The sequence below is a fragment of the Acomys russatus genome, chromosome 12 (assembly GCF_903995435.1).
Source record: "Acomys russatus chromosome 12, mAcoRus1.1, whole genome shotgun sequence".
Classification (NCBI taxonomy): Eukaryota; Metazoa; Chordata; class Mammalia; order Rodentia; family Muridae; genus Acomys; species Acomys russatus.
Window position 1 is genome coordinate 35495140 of NC_067148.1, and position 22645 is coordinate 35517784.

At 38.7% G+C, this 22645-nt stretch overlaps 1 protein-coding gene across 7 annotated transcripts in view; it reads right to left on the minus strand.

The window, feature by feature from the left end:
* Positions 1 to 1273: 1273 nt before the first annotated feature.
* The window catches only part of Pikfyve (phosphoinositide kinase, FYVE-type zinc finger containing), an 88248-nt gene continuing 66876 nt past the window's right edge, over positions 1274 to 22645 (minus strand). For 6 of the 7 annotated variants that reach the window (XM_051154193.1, XM_051154196.1, XM_051154191.1 and 3 more), the window contains 15 exons: positions 22324 to 22414; positions 19226 to 19286; positions 18172 to 18309; positions 16970 to 17090; positions 14376 to 14471; positions 12697 to 12780; positions 11779 to 11876; positions 9101 to 9265; positions 7243 to 7302; positions 6450 to 6626; positions 5296 to 5399; positions 4595 to 4723; positions 3079 to 3340; positions 2471 to 2545; positions 1274 to 1743 (listed from right to left, as the gene is read on the minus strand). In XM_051154193.1, coding sequence (XP_051010150.1) covers positions 1628 to 1743; positions 2471 to 2545; positions 3079 to 3340; positions 4595 to 4723; positions 5296 to 5399; positions 6450 to 6626; positions 7243 to 7302; positions 9101 to 9265; positions 11779 to 11876; positions 12697 to 12780; positions 14376 to 14471; positions 16970 to 17090; positions 18172 to 18309; positions 19226 to 19286; positions 22324 to 22414 — 1777 coding nt within the window. In that variant the 3' untranslated portion in view covers positions 1274 to 1627. The remainder of the gene's footprint in view (positions 1744 to 2470; positions 2546 to 3078; positions 3341 to 4594; positions 4724 to 5295; positions 5400 to 6449; positions 6627 to 7242; positions 7303 to 9100; positions 9266 to 11778; positions 11877 to 12696; positions 12781 to 14375; positions 14472 to 16969; positions 17091 to 18171; positions 18310 to 19225; positions 19287 to 22323; positions 22415 to 22645) is intronic. The other variant, XM_051154194.1, reaches the window with a different exon arrangement.

The window sequence follows — 22645 nt, forward strand, 5'->3', positions numbered from 1 at the left end:
TCCTGGATGCATAGAAAGTAAGTGTTCCATACAATTGTCAAGTCTTTACTCCTCTAACATTACAAGTGGACTCTTCAGTGTTTGGTCCGCCTTCCCAAGGCACAGATGCATTACTGAAGAGGCTAAGGCTTAGCATCAGGCAGACATAAGGTGTTGTTCAACTTGCTATGAGTTCAAAATTAGCCACGCTCTCAACAAGCAAGAAATAGCTAGCTCCCGCTTCATTCTCTACAGCAAACCTGCCAGACTGTGCCTGGTTCCGGTTCAGATCATCCTCTGCAGCAGAACACACCCAGCCCTTTGTGAATATTAATGTGCTATTAGAGCAGTCTGAAAAAGATGGAATCCTTACAACCTTATAAATGTCCAATGCCCTTGTCACAGAAAAGCCAAGAGAACTGCTCGCACACTGTGTGGCAGAAGTATTTGCTCATACCCTGGACGTCCAGTCTCTCTCTAGATGAGACTGCTGCTGAGCACACATGGCCCTTCAGTAGCAGCAGCTCTACCGTGCAGCAGTGCTCAGTGTGGTGGAACTTAAAGCGTGACAATGTCCACACTGGACACCTTTTTAATTGTGCAAATCCCACTAAGCTGCTAGTGGTCTTGGGAAATACTTTACTACTATATATGCAAAAATAAAACAAACAAGCAAAGCCACGATTGTTTACTTCTTGCTCAGTTTCTTGGATTGGGTCTATCTTTTACTGATAAAACTGCATTATTAATTCTGCACATTAGGGATTTAGTGACTACAGATTCATTTACTGCTCAATTTGTTTCCCCAACATGAGAGAAAATCTAGACTATGAACACACATGCAGGCTAAGTGCTGTTTGGCACAGAACACAAAGTTTTAAACAGCTCCTTAGAATGCTCTAAGACAGGCTTGAAAGTTAAGGATCGTAGGCTCTTGTCACCTGCAGAGAAGCTAGAATATAAAAGCATCAAAGAGTTAAAAACAAGGTGAGCTGGAGAATACAGAGTATGACCAGATTCCCAATTTATGTCAAATTCCTAATAAAGCAAGCACCAATCTGTTTAACTGGCCATTAATGGAATAAATCAGAATTTTCCTAAATGTTTCAGAAATTATAAGAACAAACATAAAGCTATTACATAGGAAACATACAACCAAGAAGGTCTGCGAGTGTCTTCTGAGGGAAAAAGTATCAAATGTAATGCCAGTCAGTCATTTTCTATCCGACAGTCACAGTCTGCTAGACAGTCAGTATCTGTCAGTCATTGTCTCATCAGACAATCAGTGTCCATCAGACAGTTCTTTCTTCTTCAAGCAACTGAGTTAGTAAATAGGACAACTCAATTTCTTATCCTACCTACATACTTATCTCTAATCACAACCCTTTGAAAAAGAACCTGTATTTAACTTTGTACAATTCCCCATTTTTCAGGCAGATAATTCCAAGTATCAGAAGCAAAGTTCAATCCACAAAGCTTTTACCCTGCAGTTATGGCCAGTCTAAGGGTAGTTTACAGACAGTCACAGAACTGAAAGGTCTTTGTGTTCAGTGGTGTATGTGACAAAGAAATAGAACATGTCATATAGTTTGAATCTCTTCCTCAAATCCAGTTTCCTTTTCAGTCTATTTCAATCATCTGCATGAGCTCAGCAATTCAAATCCAACCCTGTCCAGTGGTCTGGCACCATCAGGAAATACTTGTCCATTGCTTCACAAAATCTAGTCCTATACAACTCTGGAGAGACCACAGTTGGCATTTTACCTAAGACAATGAAAGGCAAAAGGGAGGAATAAAGTAAGTACACATGCATATAAAAAAATCAATTGGGCAACTGACTTAACCAACCATCCACCGCCATTCCCCAAAGCACTCTAAGAGAGGAGGCAAAGAATCTGCTTTGATATCTGCCATGGGCAGTCTTTCTGAAGATGAGTTCTTCTCTTGAGGTAAGGGATATCTAAACTCAGAAATTAAATCGAGAAGACATGAAGTGTTAATTAAAGACAATCTTATTCAGAATTTTGTAGCTTTAAAAAAAAAAAAACTTCTCACCTGAACAAACTCTGGCATTTAAATCCAGTATTTCACCACTTATATACTTCTTCACATTAAAGTCATTTTAGAAATGGCAAAATCAGAGACACCTACATTGGGTTTTGTTTTGTTCTGTTCTATGTGTGTAGAAAGGGGGTCTTATGTACCCAATGCTAGCCTTGAACTCATGATACTCCTACCTCAGACTCCTAAGCACTGGATTTACAATACAACACCATGCCTGGCTACTACACTTTAGAATCTTAAATATTCAAGGAATATATGAGAACAGTTTTAAAAGTAAACAAACCCCAGCACTCTGGGAAGCAGAGGCAGGTGGATCTCTGAGTTCAAGGCCAATCTGGTCTACAAGTCAAGTCCAGGACAGCCAAGACTACACAGAGAAACCCTGTCTCAAAAAACAAAAAAAGTAAATAGACCAACATTTTCTCACCTTGTCCTCCTAAAATTCCTGTTGACTTCACAACCATCTCAAGCTTTTTGTCCCATGTAAATGTTCGAATATAATCTAGGGATGGAAAGAGGGCAACAAGAACAGAAAGGCTGCTGTAAGCGTAAGCTAGGACAGTAGCATGCCTATTAGTCTGTGGCACATTTACTAGTACTGCTCCAAGGGCTGTCCCCACATTGCTCTGATGAATGTTCACAACTTTGACATGGTACCTCCATCCACCCCCCTGCCCCCCAGTTTTGCGAGACAAGGTCTCTCTGCGTAGCCCTGAGTGTTCTGGAACTCACTATGCAGACCAGGCTGAACTTAAACTCAGAGATCCACCTGCCTCTCCCTCCTGAGTGCTGGGATTAAAGGCACGTGCCTCTACACCTGGCTCAGTACCTCCTTTTAAAGTGATTATCATTACCTTTTAACCTACATATTTTTGGAAATGAAGAAAATGAATAGAACAGGCTAGAATGAAAACTTGTTAACTTGAAATTATAAATGAAAGCTGCCATCATGATATTAAACCAACTCAAGAAAATTTTTGAAATTCTACTCTAGCTTTAATCATGAGCTAAACACAAGCACAGGTATTGACTTACCTATGATTCCAACCACAAGCTCATTGCTAGTGTCATCTCGACCAACCAGCAAAGAATAGTCTATAATGAGGTGACTGGAAAGGAAGTGGGCGTCACTATGGATGGAGGTCCTCAGCACAGATTTGGAATGGGAGCGAATATACAGAGGGTTGTCTCGAACCATCTTTAGGAGGTTTTCATCCAGCAGAACCACATCACAACTCTCTTTCCCAGTGTCAGTTTTTACATTTCGATTTCTAAGTGAACCCTTCAAGTCAAAAACCTAGCAAAACAAAAATACTTTACTGTTTGTGCAAACTTGCCACAATGTTTAACTGATGCAATTAAAGGGCAAAAGGAGTCCCTGTAGCTGCTACCATAATATACAGTTTTAAATTTTTATCTCAAAATTTAACTTTTCTAATTTAAATCATAAATATACAGTGATATAACTATATAATACATAAAGTAATAAGTATATGATACATTAAATTCATAGTGATACAACAGCTTCATATGAAATAATACAGATACTCAGTTATTAAAACATTTTAGAATAATCTATAAATGTAACCAATTTAATACACATTAGCATGTTTACCATCAGATTGCCCGACAGTATGAGGGAAGGCACAAGAAGTCTTAGGAAATATAAAATATTAAAGCCCTATACAATCACTTATGGCAAGATACAAATGAGAGCATACATTTCAGACTACCTAGAATGTAGGAAACGCCAAAAATGTGATGATTAGGACCATTCCGTTCTACAGACTGTGCTGGGCAGCTAGTCCTGCTCAATGTCACAGCAGAATGCAAAGGCACTGAGCACACAGTGTAGCACAGCCGGGGACTCTCAGTGACAAGCTACTACGCTGAGTTAGATGTAAACACAAGGCTCAAGTCTTCACACCATAAACAGTTTAAGGGGCAGCACATCAAAAGCACTGTTGAAAGTCTGTACTAGGTGCCTTGTCAGCTGCAGCAGGTAGCAACACCATTCTCACAACATCTAGACCAACATGGAGTCTAAACACAAGCAAGTGGTTGACAGAAGCTTAATCTCTCTAGGTCTCAGACTATTCAATTTTTAAAGTTAAGATGGCAGAGGAAGGGGATGCAGGCTATCCTGATGAGACTTAATAGGCTGTCGCCAGACAGCTGAGGTAGGAGGGACCCCCCCCCATCAGAGGTCTATGAGAGGGGAGTAGGCAGAAGAGGGAGGGTGGGAACAGGAAGATAAGAGGGAGGGGGAAACAATCAGGATGTAATGTGAATAAATTATAATAAATAAAATATACATCTAATAAAATGTAGTTAAGATGATAGAAGAGCACCTGCCTTCTTAGTCTACCAACTACCCGATTCTAGAATATTGGATATAACACATTTTAGAATGAGTTACATACCAATTTTTCTTTCTTCCAAAAAGAAGTTAAGCGTGCACCACTAACATGTTACTCAGATGTGCTACATTCAAGAACCGAAGTTCAAAAGGTCCTCATGCTGAGTGCCTCACACAGTTCAGTGTCCTCACCTGTGCCATCTTTCTCCCATAGAAAAGATTTTCCATGACAAGGAGATCTAACTTCTTCTCAGTGTTGTTCTGAGAGTTCTTATAACCAATTCTGTAAACGCCAAGAATTTTAGCCAAAGCGGTGGGCCTCTAATCAAGAAAAGATCAAAGTAAACTATTACCAAAAGACGATTATCTCTATGTAATATACTACCTGGTTTATCCATGTAACCATCTAGAATGATTTTCTACTGATACACCAGGAATAGGCCTGTAACAATGGTAGATCCTTACATTTTACAACACAATAGTCCTTCATAGCTGTTCAAATTAAAAAATCTTATCATCACATGGACATTATTTCCCCAAAGAATCTGCAATAAATTAATACTTGATAACAACTTAAAAAACTATATTCGTGGGGCAAAGTCACTGTTCAATGACAAGTGGGCACACATGAGCCCCTTGTTGGTTTCCTTTCCAGCTCAGGAAGCATTTCCTCATTTCTAAACATGTGCTTCATGTTTTTGTCTCAATAAAAATGTTATTAAATAGGCACTTAATTTCATCTGGTCTCAATATTTTACATTAACTTCTATATATGTATGTATACACCAATCAAAAGCTAATTGCTCGAGGTGATGGTTCCTCACGGCAGAGGCAGGAAAGCGTCTGCAAAGCCCAGTGCGCTGTGATCAGAAGCCAGGATCTAGGACTCCTACCTTCTGCTGAGCAGCATTCGTGATATAACTGAAGTAATGTGGTGCAAAGTCAAGGAAAGACTGCACTTCTAGACGAGGCATCTGCTTCAGAATGAACCTGTCATCTACGAGGGAGAAATTCCACATTTACTCATCACAATACACACTGTCTGCTGCTAAAATCAAAGTGAAGGCATTCCAGAGAACCCAAGCCGTCTCTTCATTTTCTGTTTGAAGGCATTCTTTTTAATCACATAGTGAAAATTTGATCAGAAAGCAATTCTCAAGTGATTAAAATGCTAGGAGCCCTGAGGATTACATGGACAAGATCACCTACTTCTCAAGTCTACCCTGAAATCTAAATTCCTATCACAGACTCATTCAGTTTTCAAAACTCTCAAAGAAAATGCTACCAGTCCACTGTTGCGTTACTAACTCTTGAGAGTACTGAAGTTGCTATAAAGTGGAAAGTGTGCACTTTCTGCAGTGATTTCCTATCCAGTGGGTGAGCAAAGCAAAACACTGTGTTCTTAGGTGAGCCGTATATGGAAGAACGTAGTCTTCATTATTCCGGCCAACTTTCTACTGTTGCCGTTGCTCAGTTCTGTGCTGTCCAGCTCAGTCTCCTACAAGCTGTCTGCCATGGTTTTAATCTGAAATGTCCCCCAGGGGCTCCTTTTTTCAAGCTTGCTCAGCCTGGAGATGCCATCCGTGGGAAGGCATGAAACACTTAGGAAGTAGGTGACAGTTGTTGAGCAAAGAAGGATTACCTGCCCACCCCCCAGCCACACTCTGTGCTTCCTGTCTGTCATGATGCCAGTGGCTACCTGCCACCACATGTGCCCCCAACCAACCTCTCAGGGTCAGAACATGAGCCAAAATAGACCTAGCCTTGCCTAAGTTGCTTCTGCCAGAGATTCTGATCACAGATGCGAAAGTAACTAAGAGAGTTTCTACACGCACTAGGAAAACTCGTAACTAAGAAGACTTAAAGTATCCAACCAATGTCTGAGCCTATATAGTCTTTTAAGGTTTTATTACTCTGCTCAAGAACAGAAAGAAATTAGAGAAATCTGTTTACCAACAGCTGATAAATAATGCCCACTTCGAGAGCTTCATGAAATGTCTCAAGGCAAAGGTGGCAAGCTCTGCAGCAGCGAGCGAGTAAGAATTACCTTCCGTGGCATAGAAAGCAGCTCCTGACTTGCCTCCCCTGGCCTGCCAGGGTGATGAGTGAGAAAGGGAGCGAATGAAATCTTCCTCACTGCTACCCAGAATCACTTCTCGCATCTTATGGAACTCTCCCGCATAGTACAGCCGGCAGTAAAACTTGGCATTAGCATCAGAAAATTCTACAAAGATACAACAAAAGCAGGCAAACAAAAAAGGTACATAAAGCAGAAAATTTCTTCTTCTCTCTCCAAGCACCAAATGCAGCCATTCGGTTTTTCTGTGAGAACGTCTTTGATAATGAAGTGAAAGCCCTGGTCTATGGTACCTGTGCTATGTGAGTCTTACAAGTGTCAGGGATGTCACCTGACCGCTCTTACTCATCTTCAAAGAACTCAGTAGAAGACTCACTCTACTCCTATACTGGCTACTATTTTTCTTCACTGCACTTTTAAAGCAATTCTTAAGCACTGTCTTTATGAGCATACAGCACCAAAGACTGAGTCCAGGGCCAAAACATGCTGGACAAACACATCATCCCAGCCCTAAATAAACACTTTAACGCTGCTTGTCAAGTTGTGTGTATCTTAATTACATAGTTAAAATATCAAATATTATACTTGGTAAAATAAATTATAATTTAAATTGTGAAAATACAGATTTTTATAAATTGAATTATAGAATAAAACTAAAGCAACACCTAACATTCTTTTAAAAAAAAATCAGATTTATCAAGAATGACCTTTCATATCTTAGTTATCGTCCTTGTCCTTAGAGAAAATGTTATTGCATACTTACGAAGTTCAACATGAGGATTTGTGAGTTGTTTCTTCTGTGTATCTCCTCCGTCTACCTCATCTAAAGGGTTTAATATCATTAGTAAAAACACAGCATTAGTTAAAAGTTCATTTTTCCCCCAATCTAGCAACAAAAGTTAGCAAATCAGTAATAAAAATATCCTAATCAAATCACTATAAAGCATACATTACGCAGACTGTGCAAATTTCTAAAATAAAAATGTGTGCCCTTTCCTGTGATTGCAATACTTCAGGCTGGATCATTCTTCTTACATATAAGTGACTTCTGTGACAGCGATACGCAAACCCAGCATTTACACAAGAATTCCCATGGCTTCTCTCCCCATATTTATGATTCTCTTTTTCAGGCACATATGTAAAAAACGCTTCTTTGATATAGTGAAGTTTTAGTAGACATCCCAATATCTAGAGGAACAAGCCATCCCCTAAGTTTCACACTTCAAAATCATGTTAGGCTACATATTCCTTCATATTCCTCCAAGGGACACATTATAGAACCTGCAGTCCAAGGGTAACAGAGAATATTAAACAGATATTTTAATTACTAGTACAAAATTTTCAGTTGCTAGGGTTTTTTTTGTTTGTGTGTGTGTGTGTGTATGTGTGTGTGCATGTGTGTTTTGTTCTGTTTTCAAGCAGATTGTTGCCATATGACCTAAACTAGTCATGAACTCAGAACCCTCCTGCTGCAGCCTCCTGAGAACTAGCCTGTGAACCCCAAGCCAACCTGCAGGGCCCCCCCCTTTAATATACTACACGCTGTTCATATTCTTTTCCCTCCTTCAATTTCTGCAAGATCCTCTCCACCTCCCTGCCCACCCAACTTCATGGCCATATGTCCCTCTTTTTAAAAAACAAACAAAACACAAAACAAAAACCACACACACACAAACAAAAGATAAAAGACAAAACAATAATCCAGTAAGACAAAAAATACTAAAACAGAATACACACACATACAAAAAAAAAAAAAAAAAAAAAGCACAAAAAAATTTAAAACCAGAATGTGTTTTGTGTCGGCCAATGGCTGCTGGGCCCGAGGCCTGCCCTGGGACTGGGTGGTAAACCCAGTGGCATCTCAACTAGACACCGACTTTCCCTTCCCAGCAGGAATCAATTGCTAAGCACTTCTTGCTTAGCACTAGGGCTTTTCAAATCAGACAAAACCCCTGCATGAAGAAAGAAGTGTAGTTGCTATTCTTTAAACTAATATCCCATGACCTAACTTACAAGTCACCAATTTCTCTAAAGAGCCAAAGAGTAATACTTCACACTAAGCAACAACCATTCAACTGGCCAATTCAATGTGAAGCAATGGGACAACAGGAAATGAGTGCACGTGCCCCTATTCTGATGAAACTTTATTTTTAAAAAGGTAGCAGAGTTGGTCAACTCTGCCAAATCCAAACATACCTAGATAAACAAAGTTTTTAAATATCATAATAAAGGTGCATATAAATAGCCACAATCTAAGAGGGACTGGGAAAGAAAAGAAAAGAAAAGAAAGAAAGAAAGAAAGAAATCTGGAGGGGTAATAGGATACTGAAAAGTTAAGTACATTTTGTGATTTATGTTTACATGTATAATACTGTTTAGCACTTAGAAGACATTAATTTTGCTTCTTCATAGATAAGGACACATAAGAAATAACACTGCAGATATCTGAAGCCAGAGAGACTCTAAGCACCATGCTGATTCTGGTCTATTACAAAGAGTTATAATGGAGGGATGCCCTTGCTTCAGCAAAGAATGACTTACTTAAACCTGTAAGAAAATACACAACGCTAAAGACGATAAGTTAAAGCTGACAACAAGCACATATGGCCGACTTAACATACCCTGAGGCTCAGGGCCTTGACTCTCGGTCCCCTCCTTGCCAGTCTGCCCAACCTGGTAGTAAGCACTGTCTGCCCCACGTAGAGTCTCTCTCTTCTGAGAAGAGAGATCAGGGCTCTTCCCTGCTGTTCCTCTGAAGAAGGACAACATTCCTGAAGCTTTTTTGGCTTAAAAATAAGAGGTGACATTCATTTAGGTACAGGTCTCTAACTTGGAAAATACCGTTTTCGGCCCTTTGCTGGCAGTAAGCACTACATGATGCTACTGAGTACGCAGTATGCAGATATTCTCGGTTACAGACCACAATTCCTCCTGCTGCTGCTGCTGCTGCTGTAGGTCAGTAAGTGCCCTCATCAGAAACAAGACAAATTTTCTGCTAGTTGAAGGCCTAAATGTAAGAAATCCTCCAGAAAGCCATTCAAAACTCTTTTAAAAGCAGTCATGTTTTAAGCAGTAGAATAAACTACTGAGTTCTTATAATCTAACAGTAGAGTTAAAATACTAACATGAAACAATTTCATAAGCAAAAAGAATTCAGAGTTAAAGGGAACATCTTTTTGTCTTTTGAATCTGTTATTTGGCCTACATATAAGTACACCATGTGCATGAAGTCCTGCAGAAGCCAGAATCCCCTGGAACTGGAGTTACAGAAGATGTTAACCATCATGTGGTTATTGGAAATCAAATCCAGGTTCTCTGGAAGAAGAGTACCCATCACTCTTAGCCCTGAGCCAGCCCTCCAGTCCCTGTACCCTGTATCACAGAGGCCTGGAAAGATAGCACAGCTGCTAAGAGCACTGCACTGCTCTTGCAGAGGACTGAGTGCTGTCTCCAGCACCCACATCACACAGCTCAAAACTGCCTGGAACTCAAGCTGTAAGAGACCTAACGTCTTCTTCTGACTCTATGGGCACCTGGACTCAAATGCACATGCCCCTACCCAGACACACATGCATCATTAAAAATAAATAAGCACTAGATATAACTCAGCACTTCAAAGGACATACTGCTCTCCCAGTAGACACGTGTCAGGCTAGGTGTGACTCCAGCTCCAAGGGATCTGACAGCCTCTTCTGTTCTCCAAGGAAACACACACGGCATACAGATACATAGACATATACATGAATAAAACTAAAATTTAAATCTTTTAAAAAATGTAAAATCTTTGAAAGTATCCTAGGATGGAAAGAATTTACACTCTTGCTCTTTATAGTTTTGAGTTTCATTCATCATATTAATATGTATTGTTCTAATAATTTATCATTTACAAAATCCATAGAGTATCAATCATAAAAGTGCTTAATATACACTGGTGTACAAGTCTTTGCTAATAGAACAGCAAGTTTTGTGGGAATAGCCATGTGGAGACCAAAAAAAATGGATGGTGATTCATATAAACCCTGAAGGGCAAAGAAAGACTTGTAACCAAAGAGAGCAGATCCACCTTACACCACTCTTCTCTGCTTCAACATGAAGCTGGAATGTCAGGTCTTTAAAGAAAATGAGAAGAATCAAAGGAAAAAAATAATCTTGAGCAGCTCAATACCAGGAAGTGCCTGCTTCTACAAATGTTACCTTAGAAAAATAAACTGTCATTTGTTAAGGTTTACAGTCAGTTGAACTTCTGGGACTACCCAAAGTATCACCAGACAGTTAATAAGAGTCACCTTCAAGTCCCAGATCTACCTCTGTCTAGCCTTCAGCAGGTAAATTAGTCTAAACCTCAGCTTCCTTCCTAAAAACACGGATACACCAGATAATTGTTCTATGGGTATGGTAACGCCTAAAGACGACATTACCAAAACAGTTTTCATTATGCCAATAAAAACATAAAGTTTAGCCTTTAATCCCAGTACTCAGAGAGCCAGAGGCAGGCTGATCATTGTGAGTTCAAAGCCAGTCTGGTCTATAAAGGAAGTCCAGAACAGCCAGGGACATACAGAGAAACCCTGTCTTGAAAAATCAAAAGACAAAAAACCAAACCAAAACAAAAAAGAACATAAAATGTAAAAACTGTACACTGCTGCTGTTTCTTAGGTTGTACATTTTAAGCTGAAAGCTTAAGAAAGACAGATCCCCTTTCTTCACAAAGAGCTTCTACAAGTTTGAGATTCTGTAAATTGAATCTACATTCAAGTAAGACTGAAAGAAGAAGCAAAATATCTATAAAAGAAGGTATTAAAAATGTTTATTTTTCAGGGCTGGAGAGATGGCTCAGCGATTAAGAGTACTAGCTGCTCTTCCAGAGGTCCTGAGTTCAATTCCCAGCACCCACATGGCAGCTCACATCTGTCTGTAACTCCAGCTCCAAAAGCAGGCAAAACATGAATGAAAATAAAATAAAAGAAATACTTTATAAAAAAATGTTTAATTTTCAAAGACCAATTCTTACTGATTGGCACTTTTTATTGATTCTGTTTTCTTCAGCAAACCATAAATACAACAGATATAGAAATGTTTGCGTGTGGGGGCCAGTGAGATGACTCAGCAGCATTGGGAACTTGCCTTCAGCCCTGAGGACCTGAGTAACATCACTGAAACTCACACGGTAGAAGGAGAGAACTCCTAAAAGTTGTCCTCTGGCTTCCACATTCTCTCTCTGTCTCTCTCTGTCTCTCTTTCTCTCTCATACACACACACACAATGAATGAATGAACGCAGTAAAAGCTGTAAGTCTTACTTGGCTGCGGTTCTGCTTCTGCTGTACGGGTTGTCTGTCCTCCACTGATTTCAGGTAATCTAATAGGGCTGCTACTCTTTGGCCTGTTATCTAAAGCACTACCATGAAAAACAAAGAAAGAAAAAAAAAGAAGATATTCAGATAAAAGGAAGGAAGTATCCTAATTACTAGACCAATGTATTCCTTACCTAATACCACCCTCAATACCAGAAATCTGATTCATAATTTTGAAAAACACAAATTACAAAAAAAATCTTGAAATAGCTACTAAGTTTAAGAAAATAAAATACCAAAGTCAGTATTTTATACTAGAGCTAGAAAAGCATATAAAAATGTAAGAAAAAAAAAAGACTTTAATAAAATTTTCTCAAACTGTCTCAGAACTATAGGTCAATTACAGAAATACAGCAATTTCATTTTTTTTACTTTAGTCACATAGCTAATTCAGACTAAATCTTATCAGGTCAGTAAAACAGAAGAATTTATTTTAGTAAAGATAAGCCTATGCCATTTCTGTCTAAAACACAGAGCATGCTAAGTAGACTAATTGAGCACTTCCAAGTATTAGGATCTTTAGTACTATGGAAAATTTACAAACACTTAAAATTATAAAGCCAAGCAGTAGCACAACTAACTTTACAGGTTACTAATTTTTAAACAAAACAGCTGCTTCTTTTTATCATTAAAAAAAAATGCAAGTTTGAATCTGTGGTGCACAGTGGCGCATCACAGTAATGTCAGAAACTATATCCAAAGGGCTGTGTGAGGAATTTTGTTGCTCCAACAGTTAGCCGAAATGAATTACATGAGTCCTAGGAGATTCTGTGCTAATGTATGCAATCATAGAACTAAAACACAAGGCTATAGAAAACAATGACACAGCTTAAAGTAAGAAGGTTTTATTCAGTTGTGAATCACCTATTAGTTGGAGGCCCTTCTTCAGCACTGTTCCACAGAGTTGCTTTGGACAATTCCTCTAAGGCATTTCGGTATTCTTTACAACTTAGGGCAAAAATAGGTTGAAAAAATGTTAAACATTAGGCTCTCCTTTAACAATAAATCTTAAATTTTGCATTAGAGAAGCATAATCATTATGTGTCTATAATTAAACAAATACATTGGGAATTGACAAAAGTGATCAAGCTTTATGAACAAAGAATTAAAACCCACCAATTCATCAACAATATCCAATAATCTTAACAATGATCCAAGAACACTGTGTGATGTAGCTCAGCAGGACAGCGCCTGCTGAGCTCTAGAGGCCCTGGGTAATGGCCACCAGCCACCCTACACAACTCCCCATAAGAAAGGAATTTGAAAGTGACTTTCTATTTAAAGGGGCTAAACTTTATTTTTTAAAACAGTATTCCAAAAGTTTAAAAATGTGACTCTTGGATTAGCAGCCTAAACTACTCTTACACATTACTTTTCTAAAACATTGAGAGATGCACTTGGGTAGCACTTGCTTCCTAACACTATAGAGAATGGTTACAGTTTTGTGCCTTTAGCATCTATTGAAGGCATGTGACTAATCAGTAAGGGAAGAAGCAAGTATTATTTTCGGTATCCTAAGGCAAAAAGAAAAGAATCACTATATAGTCTCATCCTATCTAAAGAACACTCTAAACTCCATGAAGTTAGAGGCATATATAACTATACTGTATACTCTGCTACGTGCAATATCTACACACCACAGTTTGTTTATAATCAAATATTTTTCAATAAATGGGATACTTTGCAATCAATACATAAAAAGAATTTTTTATTTTTATATTTTACAATGGAAAATTTTAGATAAATACTTCAGATGCTAATTTAAACTAAATTCACCCACTGCCAAGATAGTTTTATAAATGAGATGCAGAGGATTTTAGACATTAGATATAAATATCTTTTTTTAAAAAATATGGCTCCACAGGACTTATACAAAGCAGTTTATTTTATTTTTTTAAAGATTTATTTATTTATTATGTATACAGTATTGTGCCTACATGTCAGAAGACGGCACCAGATCTCATTATAGGTGGTTGTGAGCCACCATGGGGTTGCTGGGAATTGAAGTCAGGACCTTTGGAAGAACAGCCAGTGCTCTTAACCTCTGAGCCATCTCTCCAGCCCAGATATAAATATCTTAAAGGTATAACGCTTCTTTGAGATCATGGTAACTACCTAAGTCAAACATCCTAACTTGTCTTTGGAACAAGAGGCAGGAACAGCATTCTCTAGGTAGGAAATTTTAGCCAGTGTGTGCAATATAGGAAGAAAGTGATATAAAAATATTGCAAAATGGGTATGTTTCACTGTTACCTGAAGAAGTAAACCACAGCAAGAGTTATGAGGTATAAATTGGACAGAGTGGTCAGCATATTCAAGGGTTAGTAGATACCATGCCAGGTCACAGTAGTTACTAAGTGCTTGCTTAAAAGCCATGCCATATCCCATTATCTGAGTAAAGGTTTTTCAAAAACAAAAAGACTGTCATGTCTAACAAACACACATTTTTTTTTTTCCGCTTCTATCTAAAGAGCCCCCAAACAGGGTAACTAACAGACAGACTTACAGCACACAGATGGAACTACAGGAAAGGCTCACAATACCTGAGTGCAAAAGCGATAATGGAGCTGGGTTCTTTCTCACAGACGGCAATGGGCACCCGCTCGTGTTCATACATTAAATAGTGTTTATCTGGATCACTGCTCAATAAAGTAAGAACAGACTTAGAAGTAAATGAAATACAAAGCTGATTAGCACAGTACAATCAAATATCAGGACAATTTACAATAACTAAATACTGAGCAATATGACCATAATTAACAAAGCCAAAATGCATGCAAATGCTGAGAAATTAAATGAAATAAACAATAAAAACACAAAGAAAAGTTTATAAAGTAACTGGAAAATTGTCAGAAATAAGTTTGGGGGTTGAAGTGATGGCTCAAAGTTAAGAGCACTAGGACCAGAGCCTGATTTCTAGCACCCATGTGGCAGCTTGTAACTGTCTGTTAATCCTGTCCAGGGGGAATCCCATGCCTGCTTCTGGTCTCTCCACATACCTAGTACACAGACATACATGCAGTCAAAACACCCAAATAGATAAAATAAAAATTAAAACATAGGTTTCATGTCAGAAGGTTCCAGACTACTTATTCCAAAGCTTTACATACTACCAAAACCTTGGCCATACTAGTCTTAAAAAAAAAAAAAAGAAAAGAAGATGCAATAAATAATCTAACATCCATTGTTCTAGTCTAGCCCTCAGAAATGCCTCCCGTGCTTCTACCTCCACAACAAATAACATAAAGAAAGCCACTCTGCTGTCATCACAGGGAAACCAAGTGTTGACTCTACTTCCACCGAAGTTTGTTCCCCTGACTTCTGCTCCAACTCCACTGGGAACCATTAGGTAGAGTCACTGGCTTTATGAGATGCCACGTACTGACTATGTGGTAGGAAAACAATACTGAAAAAATCTCCTATGTATTTCCCATGTGTGTACACGGTTAACAGTACACTGGTGAGAACAGAACTAGCATGCAGCTTTGTAGTTGTGGGGTAAAGAAGCAATTACACAAATGAATACATTTGCTCTCTGTGATAAATGCAGTAAGAGAACTGTTATGGATGAGTATTTAGCTCCTGTTCCCCAAACCCCAAGTTGAAATCCTAGCCCCAGTGCAACGGCGTTAGGAGGGAGTGAGATCATGAGGGTGAAGACATCATTCTCAGGATTAATGTCCCAGGCAAGAGGGACAAGTGAGCTGTCTTTCTACACTGTGAGGACAGCCCGGACAAGGACCCTCGGAATCTACTCTGCTGACACGAGCTTGATCCTCCCCCTCCAGAACTGTGACAAATATGTCTTTATTGTTTATAATAAACCAAGATAGGAAAAGTCATTATAGCAGCCTAAACTAAGCCAAGAATCCTGACAACGCATAGAGGCCTAATTTGGTTAGTACTGGGACATAGAAGGACCATCTAGTAAAGTTTGCCTCAGAAAAGAAAACGACTTCCAAATTGAGAAAGATGGTGAAAACACAAAGGCCCTAAAATACAAATGACACAGAAAAAAACAACATTCGGAACTGAAGTTGAGAAAATGAGCTTTTGACATGAATACCATGTAAGGTATCCTAAACTAACTGTGAGTCTCTACTTGTCTCCTCCCTGGAGGCCATCACCTCCTAAGAGCAATGCTCTCCATCGGGCAGCAAGAGAACAAGCACTAAATAAAACTTTAATCATTACAGAATAAAAACAGAAGTCCTTCTAATCAATGTTCATGTTTTGGATATACTTGTATCACCATAACAAAGGCAGCATTTGGTGGCCATCATGCATTCCTTCCCAGTCTGATGGAGTACAGCATAAAAAACATGAAAATATGAATGGGCCATTTTGCTCCTTTCAGTATTCTGTTACAATCACTGCACTCATATACAACCAGCATTATGTCTTTAAAGATAAATTAATCTGAGCTGAGGAGATGACTCAAATTGCTAGCACCCATTTCCAAAGCCAGACATGACCACACATGCCTGTGAGCCCAATACTAAAGGAGACAGAGACAAGAGGATCACCAGGGTTTGCTGGCCATCATCCTAGCTCTGGGCTCAGTAAAAGACCTTGTCTCAAAGAAATACGGTGGACAGTGATATGATAGGCCACCTAATGTCTTTTGCTGGCCTCTGTCATGAGTACTTACTTACATACACACACGCACACATGCAAAATCTTAAAGTGTTTTTTAAAAGATCAATGGATATAGCAGTTATCTTTACATAGATGAATATATGTTGTGTATTTTTTTCATAACTAGTGTCTTTACGCACTTAACAACATTTAAGTGCATTTCATCATCCCTTCTCTACTATATAATGATAAAACATTCTAAAAATTACATGCCAAGTGGGCATGGTGGCCAAGCCTTTAATCCCAGCACTCAGGAAGCAGAGGCAGGTGAATCACTGTGAGTTCAAGGCCAGCCGGGTTTACAAAGCAAGTCCAGGGCAGCCAAGAATACACAGAGAAATATAAGTCTCAAGAAAAAAAAAATATATATATATACGCCAAAAGCCATCTCATTTACTAGAATTATATAAATTTAGAACTAAGAAACATTTGCAGATAAACTAATCTAAATACATAGGGAGTAAGTAGCAAGAGAGCCACTTGGTTTTGAAATACTTACAAAGGAAATGGAATGGGATTATAGCTGTTTCCTGGAAGCAAATTAGCAAAGATGGCTTTCATGGTTGACTTTTCCTTCACTTGGCTGTCTGTGGATCCCAGCAAATGACCATCAAATACATCTAGGATGAAAAACATTCTACTTATACATTAGCATTCAGGAAAAACAGAGTAGAAGTGTCTGTTTTATTTCTTCCTCTCTTGAGAATATAGACAGACATACTGAGCATCACAGATATAAACTATGGTTTACATTTTCTGGTCTAAGACAGAGGCTCTTAGGAAATGAAATGTCAACAGTGAAATGTACTCAGCATTAGAGACATGCCTAACTCCTCACATTCGAAACAGACCATCCTGCATCCGTGGTCTCTTACCACCACAGGATCCATCAGGGGATTGCTGTTTGGCATGCATGAGCTGTCACAATGTTGTCACTCCAACTCAGGAATGTACACTCTAGCTATTATGCCTGAGTTTAGTAACAATGGTAAAGCAAGCCGAAGTTTAGAATTACATAGTTACTGCTTAGCAAAAAAAGGAAAAAGAGAAGCAAGGCATGGGTTTTATTATAATGTAAATCTTTGTGGAAAAACCACAGCACAAATTTCTTTCACCTTACAAAGCAATAATAATACACTTTACACACCTTAAGAAAGATGCCCCCAAAAACGTAGATAGCCCTGAGTAAGGCTGCTTTATTGTGACGTTTACATATGCAGAGCGATGCACGCCAAGTGTGCGGCTAACGGAAGCGGGGACAAAAGGAAAGGCTTTATTTTAAAAAGTACTTTCTAAAATAATTTATTCTTTATATACATGAGTGTTTTGCCTGCATGTGTATATGTGCACCACATGTTTGACTGGTATCCAAAGAGAGTTATTGGAGGAGAGAGTAAAATTCCCTGGAACTGGAATTACAGACAGTTGTGAGCTGCCATGTGGGTGCTGCAAATCAAACCCAGTCCTCTGAAGAGCAGCAGATGCTCTGAACCACTGTGCTATCTCTTCAGCCCCTTAAAAAAATCTTTTAAACAAACATAAAATAAACAATTCTAAAGGATAAGAAAGCATTGTGTCAAAGAATTAGCCATGTTTTTCCTTATCAGAGACACATATAAAGCAAGGAACATAAATATAAGGCAAGGAATCATCGCAGTCTTAGGTAAAATGAAGTCAGGTACAACGTGGCCCAAAGCTCACCTTCAGAGCCACTGGCTGTATCTAGGTCAGAGGGCCCTCCCACTGTCTGCTCGGCCAGGGCCTCAGGAGGAGTGGGCAACTGGAGATGGGTAGAGCTCGTGGAGCTCTGACTGGACAAGGTTGTCAAGAAGCGATCCTCTAGAGAAACAGACCATCGATCTTAAATGAGTCATTTAAAACAAAGTCCATTTCACCTAATACTCACCTAATAATACTTTTTAAATACCAAATCATATTTCTACTTCTACTTCTTTTATTTTCCCCTTTGGTTTTTCGAAACAGGGTTTGTCTGTTTAGCTTGGCTGTCCTGGATTCGCTTTGTAGACCAGGCTGGCCTAAGTAAGACTATATTTCTACTTCTTAAAGAAGAATTTCACCTTTTCAAAATGTATCTAGATCACATAACTCCTGTCATAGAAACTGACACAAAAATCCAGAAAGATTATAGGATTTAACTACAATCAAATCTTGGTGACAAAACTCTATCAACCAATTCTGACCTCTACCCAACAATGCTACAACGTCTACCTAAATATTACTCGGCTTAACAGAGAATGAATTAGAATGCTGTGGGAAAACTTAACACGCTCACTCTGAGAGAGAGAAAATAAGTTATAATTATTATAAAAAAATATTAAAAAATAGTAAGTTCTATGCAACAGTCTATATAAATTTCCCAGTTTCCAAGATGATAACAAGTTACTGAAGAAAGAAATCTTAACTCTAGAGAACAAGTTAATGAAGTAAAGTATAAATTGGCCATGCTAAGATAAATCCTTGTAATAGAATAGGGAGGCTGGCCATCATAAGCAAAAGAGAAACTCAATGCCCTATTTTGTTCTTTTCCTACTGGCAAACTTCAATCACTGTATGCATTTACATCCTATTTTATGTTCTTATAACACACTGTATGACAGTCTCAGACCAGTAAGAATTATAAATGCTCTATAAGGAGGGAAATGATTATGGACAAATGTATTAGAAAACAGTGCTCACATTAGCAGTTAAAAACAACTTACAGAGCAAAAATCTCTTTACCAGACTTAAGACCAACCTTTTTCTCCATTGTGAAGTCCTGGAGAAATATTCCTTGGAGATGTGTCCATTGCACTTATCTATAAAGAAATCAATATGCTATTCTTAAGGATGCATTGAAAAATAATATTTGAAAAGTAGCCTAACCCAGTGAATCTTGGAAATTTTGAACTCAGAACCTGTTTCCATTAGAATATTACCTCTTGATAATTTAAAGTAGTTCTTGTCACTTTAATTAACTAAACCTGATTACATTATTATTTTTAAATGTTTTTTGAGACAGGGATTCTCTGTGTAACAGCCTTGGCTGTCCTGGAATTAATTTGCTTTGTAGGCTAGGCTGGCCTTGAACTGACAGAGTTCGACGTGCCTCTGCCTCCCAAGTGCAAGGATTAAAGGTGTGTGCCGTGCCCAGCTAAACCTGAGTACATTCTTTATTTTTTTTTTTTTATTTAAAGATTTATTTATTATATATACAGTGTTCTGCCTGCATGTATACCTGCAGGCCAGATAAGGGCATCAGATCTTATAATAGATGGCTATGAGCCATCTTGTGGTTGCTGGGAATTGAACTCAGGACCTTTGGAAAAACAGCCAGTGCTTTTATCCCCTGAGGCATCTCTCCAGCCCCTGAGTTCATTCTTAAATGGCACTTACTGGTTCACTTAAAAATAATCCTATTATATAAATATAAAAACTACCTAAAGAGTAAAGCTATTTTCTAAAATTAAAAAAAATAAATAAAAATAAACCCACTTGTAAAGAGTATCACTGTTTTACATCAGAACTATCTTAGCTGTCTGGCTAACTAGAAGACAGCTGGGTTCTGTATTTACTCTCCTGAGATGTACTGTTACAGCACCAGTCCTGGTTTACACAGTCAGGGTGTGGTTGACAGAACCCTGCAGACAGGGAAGCACACTTTGAGAGCACTGCTGTGAGTACTACTCACACCCTGGCCAGGACACTTGGGTTGTCTAGTAAGCTCACTCATCTCTGAGCATCGATCCACTGCACTGTCTTATGTTCTCCTACCCATGGCAAACATATATTAGGAGGACTACAAGCTCCCAGAGAATTTAGTTGGGAGTCATTTCTTATGTCAGTAAAGATTATCATATTAGAGAGAGCTTTCTGTGTACATTATATTAAACAACCCACCACTGTTACCCACTCTATCACATAAATTCTATTTTCTTTAGAGTTTTCTACAATCCTTATATAGTCACTAAATCCTTATGAGTCCATGTGTTTCAATCAGTCTCTTCTTAGCAAATGTCTCATGAGACAGTAACTATGGCCTTTGTTCACAATTGCATGCCATGTAAGCTAGAAAAATGCCTAAACCAAACTCAAAACAACCTATGAAAAGGCAGTACAACAGAATTTCACGTCAATTTTCAACTTTCCAACAGCACATCACCTACTGGGTGATGGTCTATTTCAAGTTCATGTCCACAGACATATCGGTACTCAAAAGGCTGTGCACTCACAAGTTTGCAACATCTGCAGCAGAGAAGCAGAAGCATCTGCATCAGAGAAGGGCTAGGGGGTAAATACTAACATGCAAATCATCTTCAATAACCTTATTTTTATCTAAACATTAAGAGAAAACATAGGAAATACAATTCCTAAATAGATATTTAACAGACAAAAAGGAATTACTCATGTTTCCTAAAGTTACTTAAAGCACCTGGATCTATTCATTCCATTGAAACAGTCCTCTGAAATATTCTACATGATATAAAAAGAAAATACTCACGGCCCTTGTGATATAGGAATATTAAGGTCATTATACTAGCATCAATTTGTGCGAAATTTGGATGACCTGAGAGACAGAATCCTTAAGGGTTCAAAAATATGCAGCTGCTAGTATATACGCCTTATTCCAATTATTTCACCAAGCATAAATCTAAGTATTGCTGTGAAGGGATTTGAGGACTAGAACGGTGTCAAGTCAGCTGACCACAAAATGTAGAGAAATCCAGATATAAGGACATTAATACATAACTCTTAAATCTATGTGAGTCAGAGATAAAGGAGATGATCTGAAGCACAAGAAGGACTGAGCAGCGCTGAGAGCCTTGACGCGGAGCGGACTGCAGGGCAGGGAAGGCAAGCATCAACAGCCACCAGCAGAAGACCTGTCACTATAGGAACCGAGCCTTGACAACAACCTGAATGAGCCTGGAAGGAAATGCTGATCCTGAGAAACCCTGGCCAAGCCTTGATTTTAGCTCTGTGGAATTCTGAGTAAGTAACTCAGTCATATATGACACTATAAAATAATAAATCCACATTTTTGAGCCCTAACTTTGTGGTACCTTGCTACCAGCAAAAGAAAGCAATCCAGTTAGAAAAGGAGCTATCCAGTGCAGACACCTTAAGAAAAGCTTCTCAATAAAGCACAGAGATAAAACACCCAAAACTGCACAGTAAGAAAAATGAGGGCTTGAGGGAAGGGTCTGAAGTTAAGGGCACCTGCTGCTCTTCAACAAGATCTAGGTTTGGTTCCAGTGCCCACGGGGCAGCTCACAACCATCTGATGTGCTCCTCTTGCTCTGTGGGCTCTAGGTACACACAAGGTACACATACGTAAGTGTAGGCAAAACACCATGCTCATAAATAAGTAAGTAAGCCAGGTACAATGGTGCCCATCTGTAAGGCCAGCACTCGGGAGGCAGAGGCAGGCAGACTTCTATAAGTTTGAAGCCAGCCTGGTCTACAAAGCAAGTCTAAGATAGAGCCAAGGCTACACAGAGAAACCCCGTCTCCAAAAACCAATAGACAGACAGATAGATAAACAAACAAACAAATATATTTTTTTAAGAAACATGAAACTGAGAGCTCTATTATACACTGAGAACCCACAACTTTTCCTCTGTAATATCCTCAAGTGTCTCAAGTAGAATACCCTTTTGATAAATATTTCAAATAAATGAATTATAACACATTATCTTAATTGAGGTTAGAATATTAAAGTAGTCCAGATCATATCTCCTGAAAACTCACACCATGACAGAAAACTTACGTATTAGACTACCACTCCTCTGTTAGAAATGGAACTAACCATACTTCTATCAATGAGACAGCAAAGACAATGCTACACTTTATTACCTTGCTTTCTTCACCTTGTCTCAGTCTCCCAGGACTGGGAGGAACCGAAGGCCTCTTTCTACCTTTTTCCTGCTGGAAAAGGTCCTGCAACCTATAGCCACAGGCAAAAGGACATGATTTTATTTCCAGTACCTTAAATTATACTTATAAATTTTTTCTTGTAATAGGCTTTAAAGTTGTGTGTAGCCACTACTGAATTCTTACTGATAGCCAATGATGATTCATTTCAGTCTCACTCAGCAGCACATACATTTTAAACAACAAAGAAAGGCTACTTCCTATTATCTTAGCAAACCGTGTAAAGGCTGCAATGTTTTAAAGG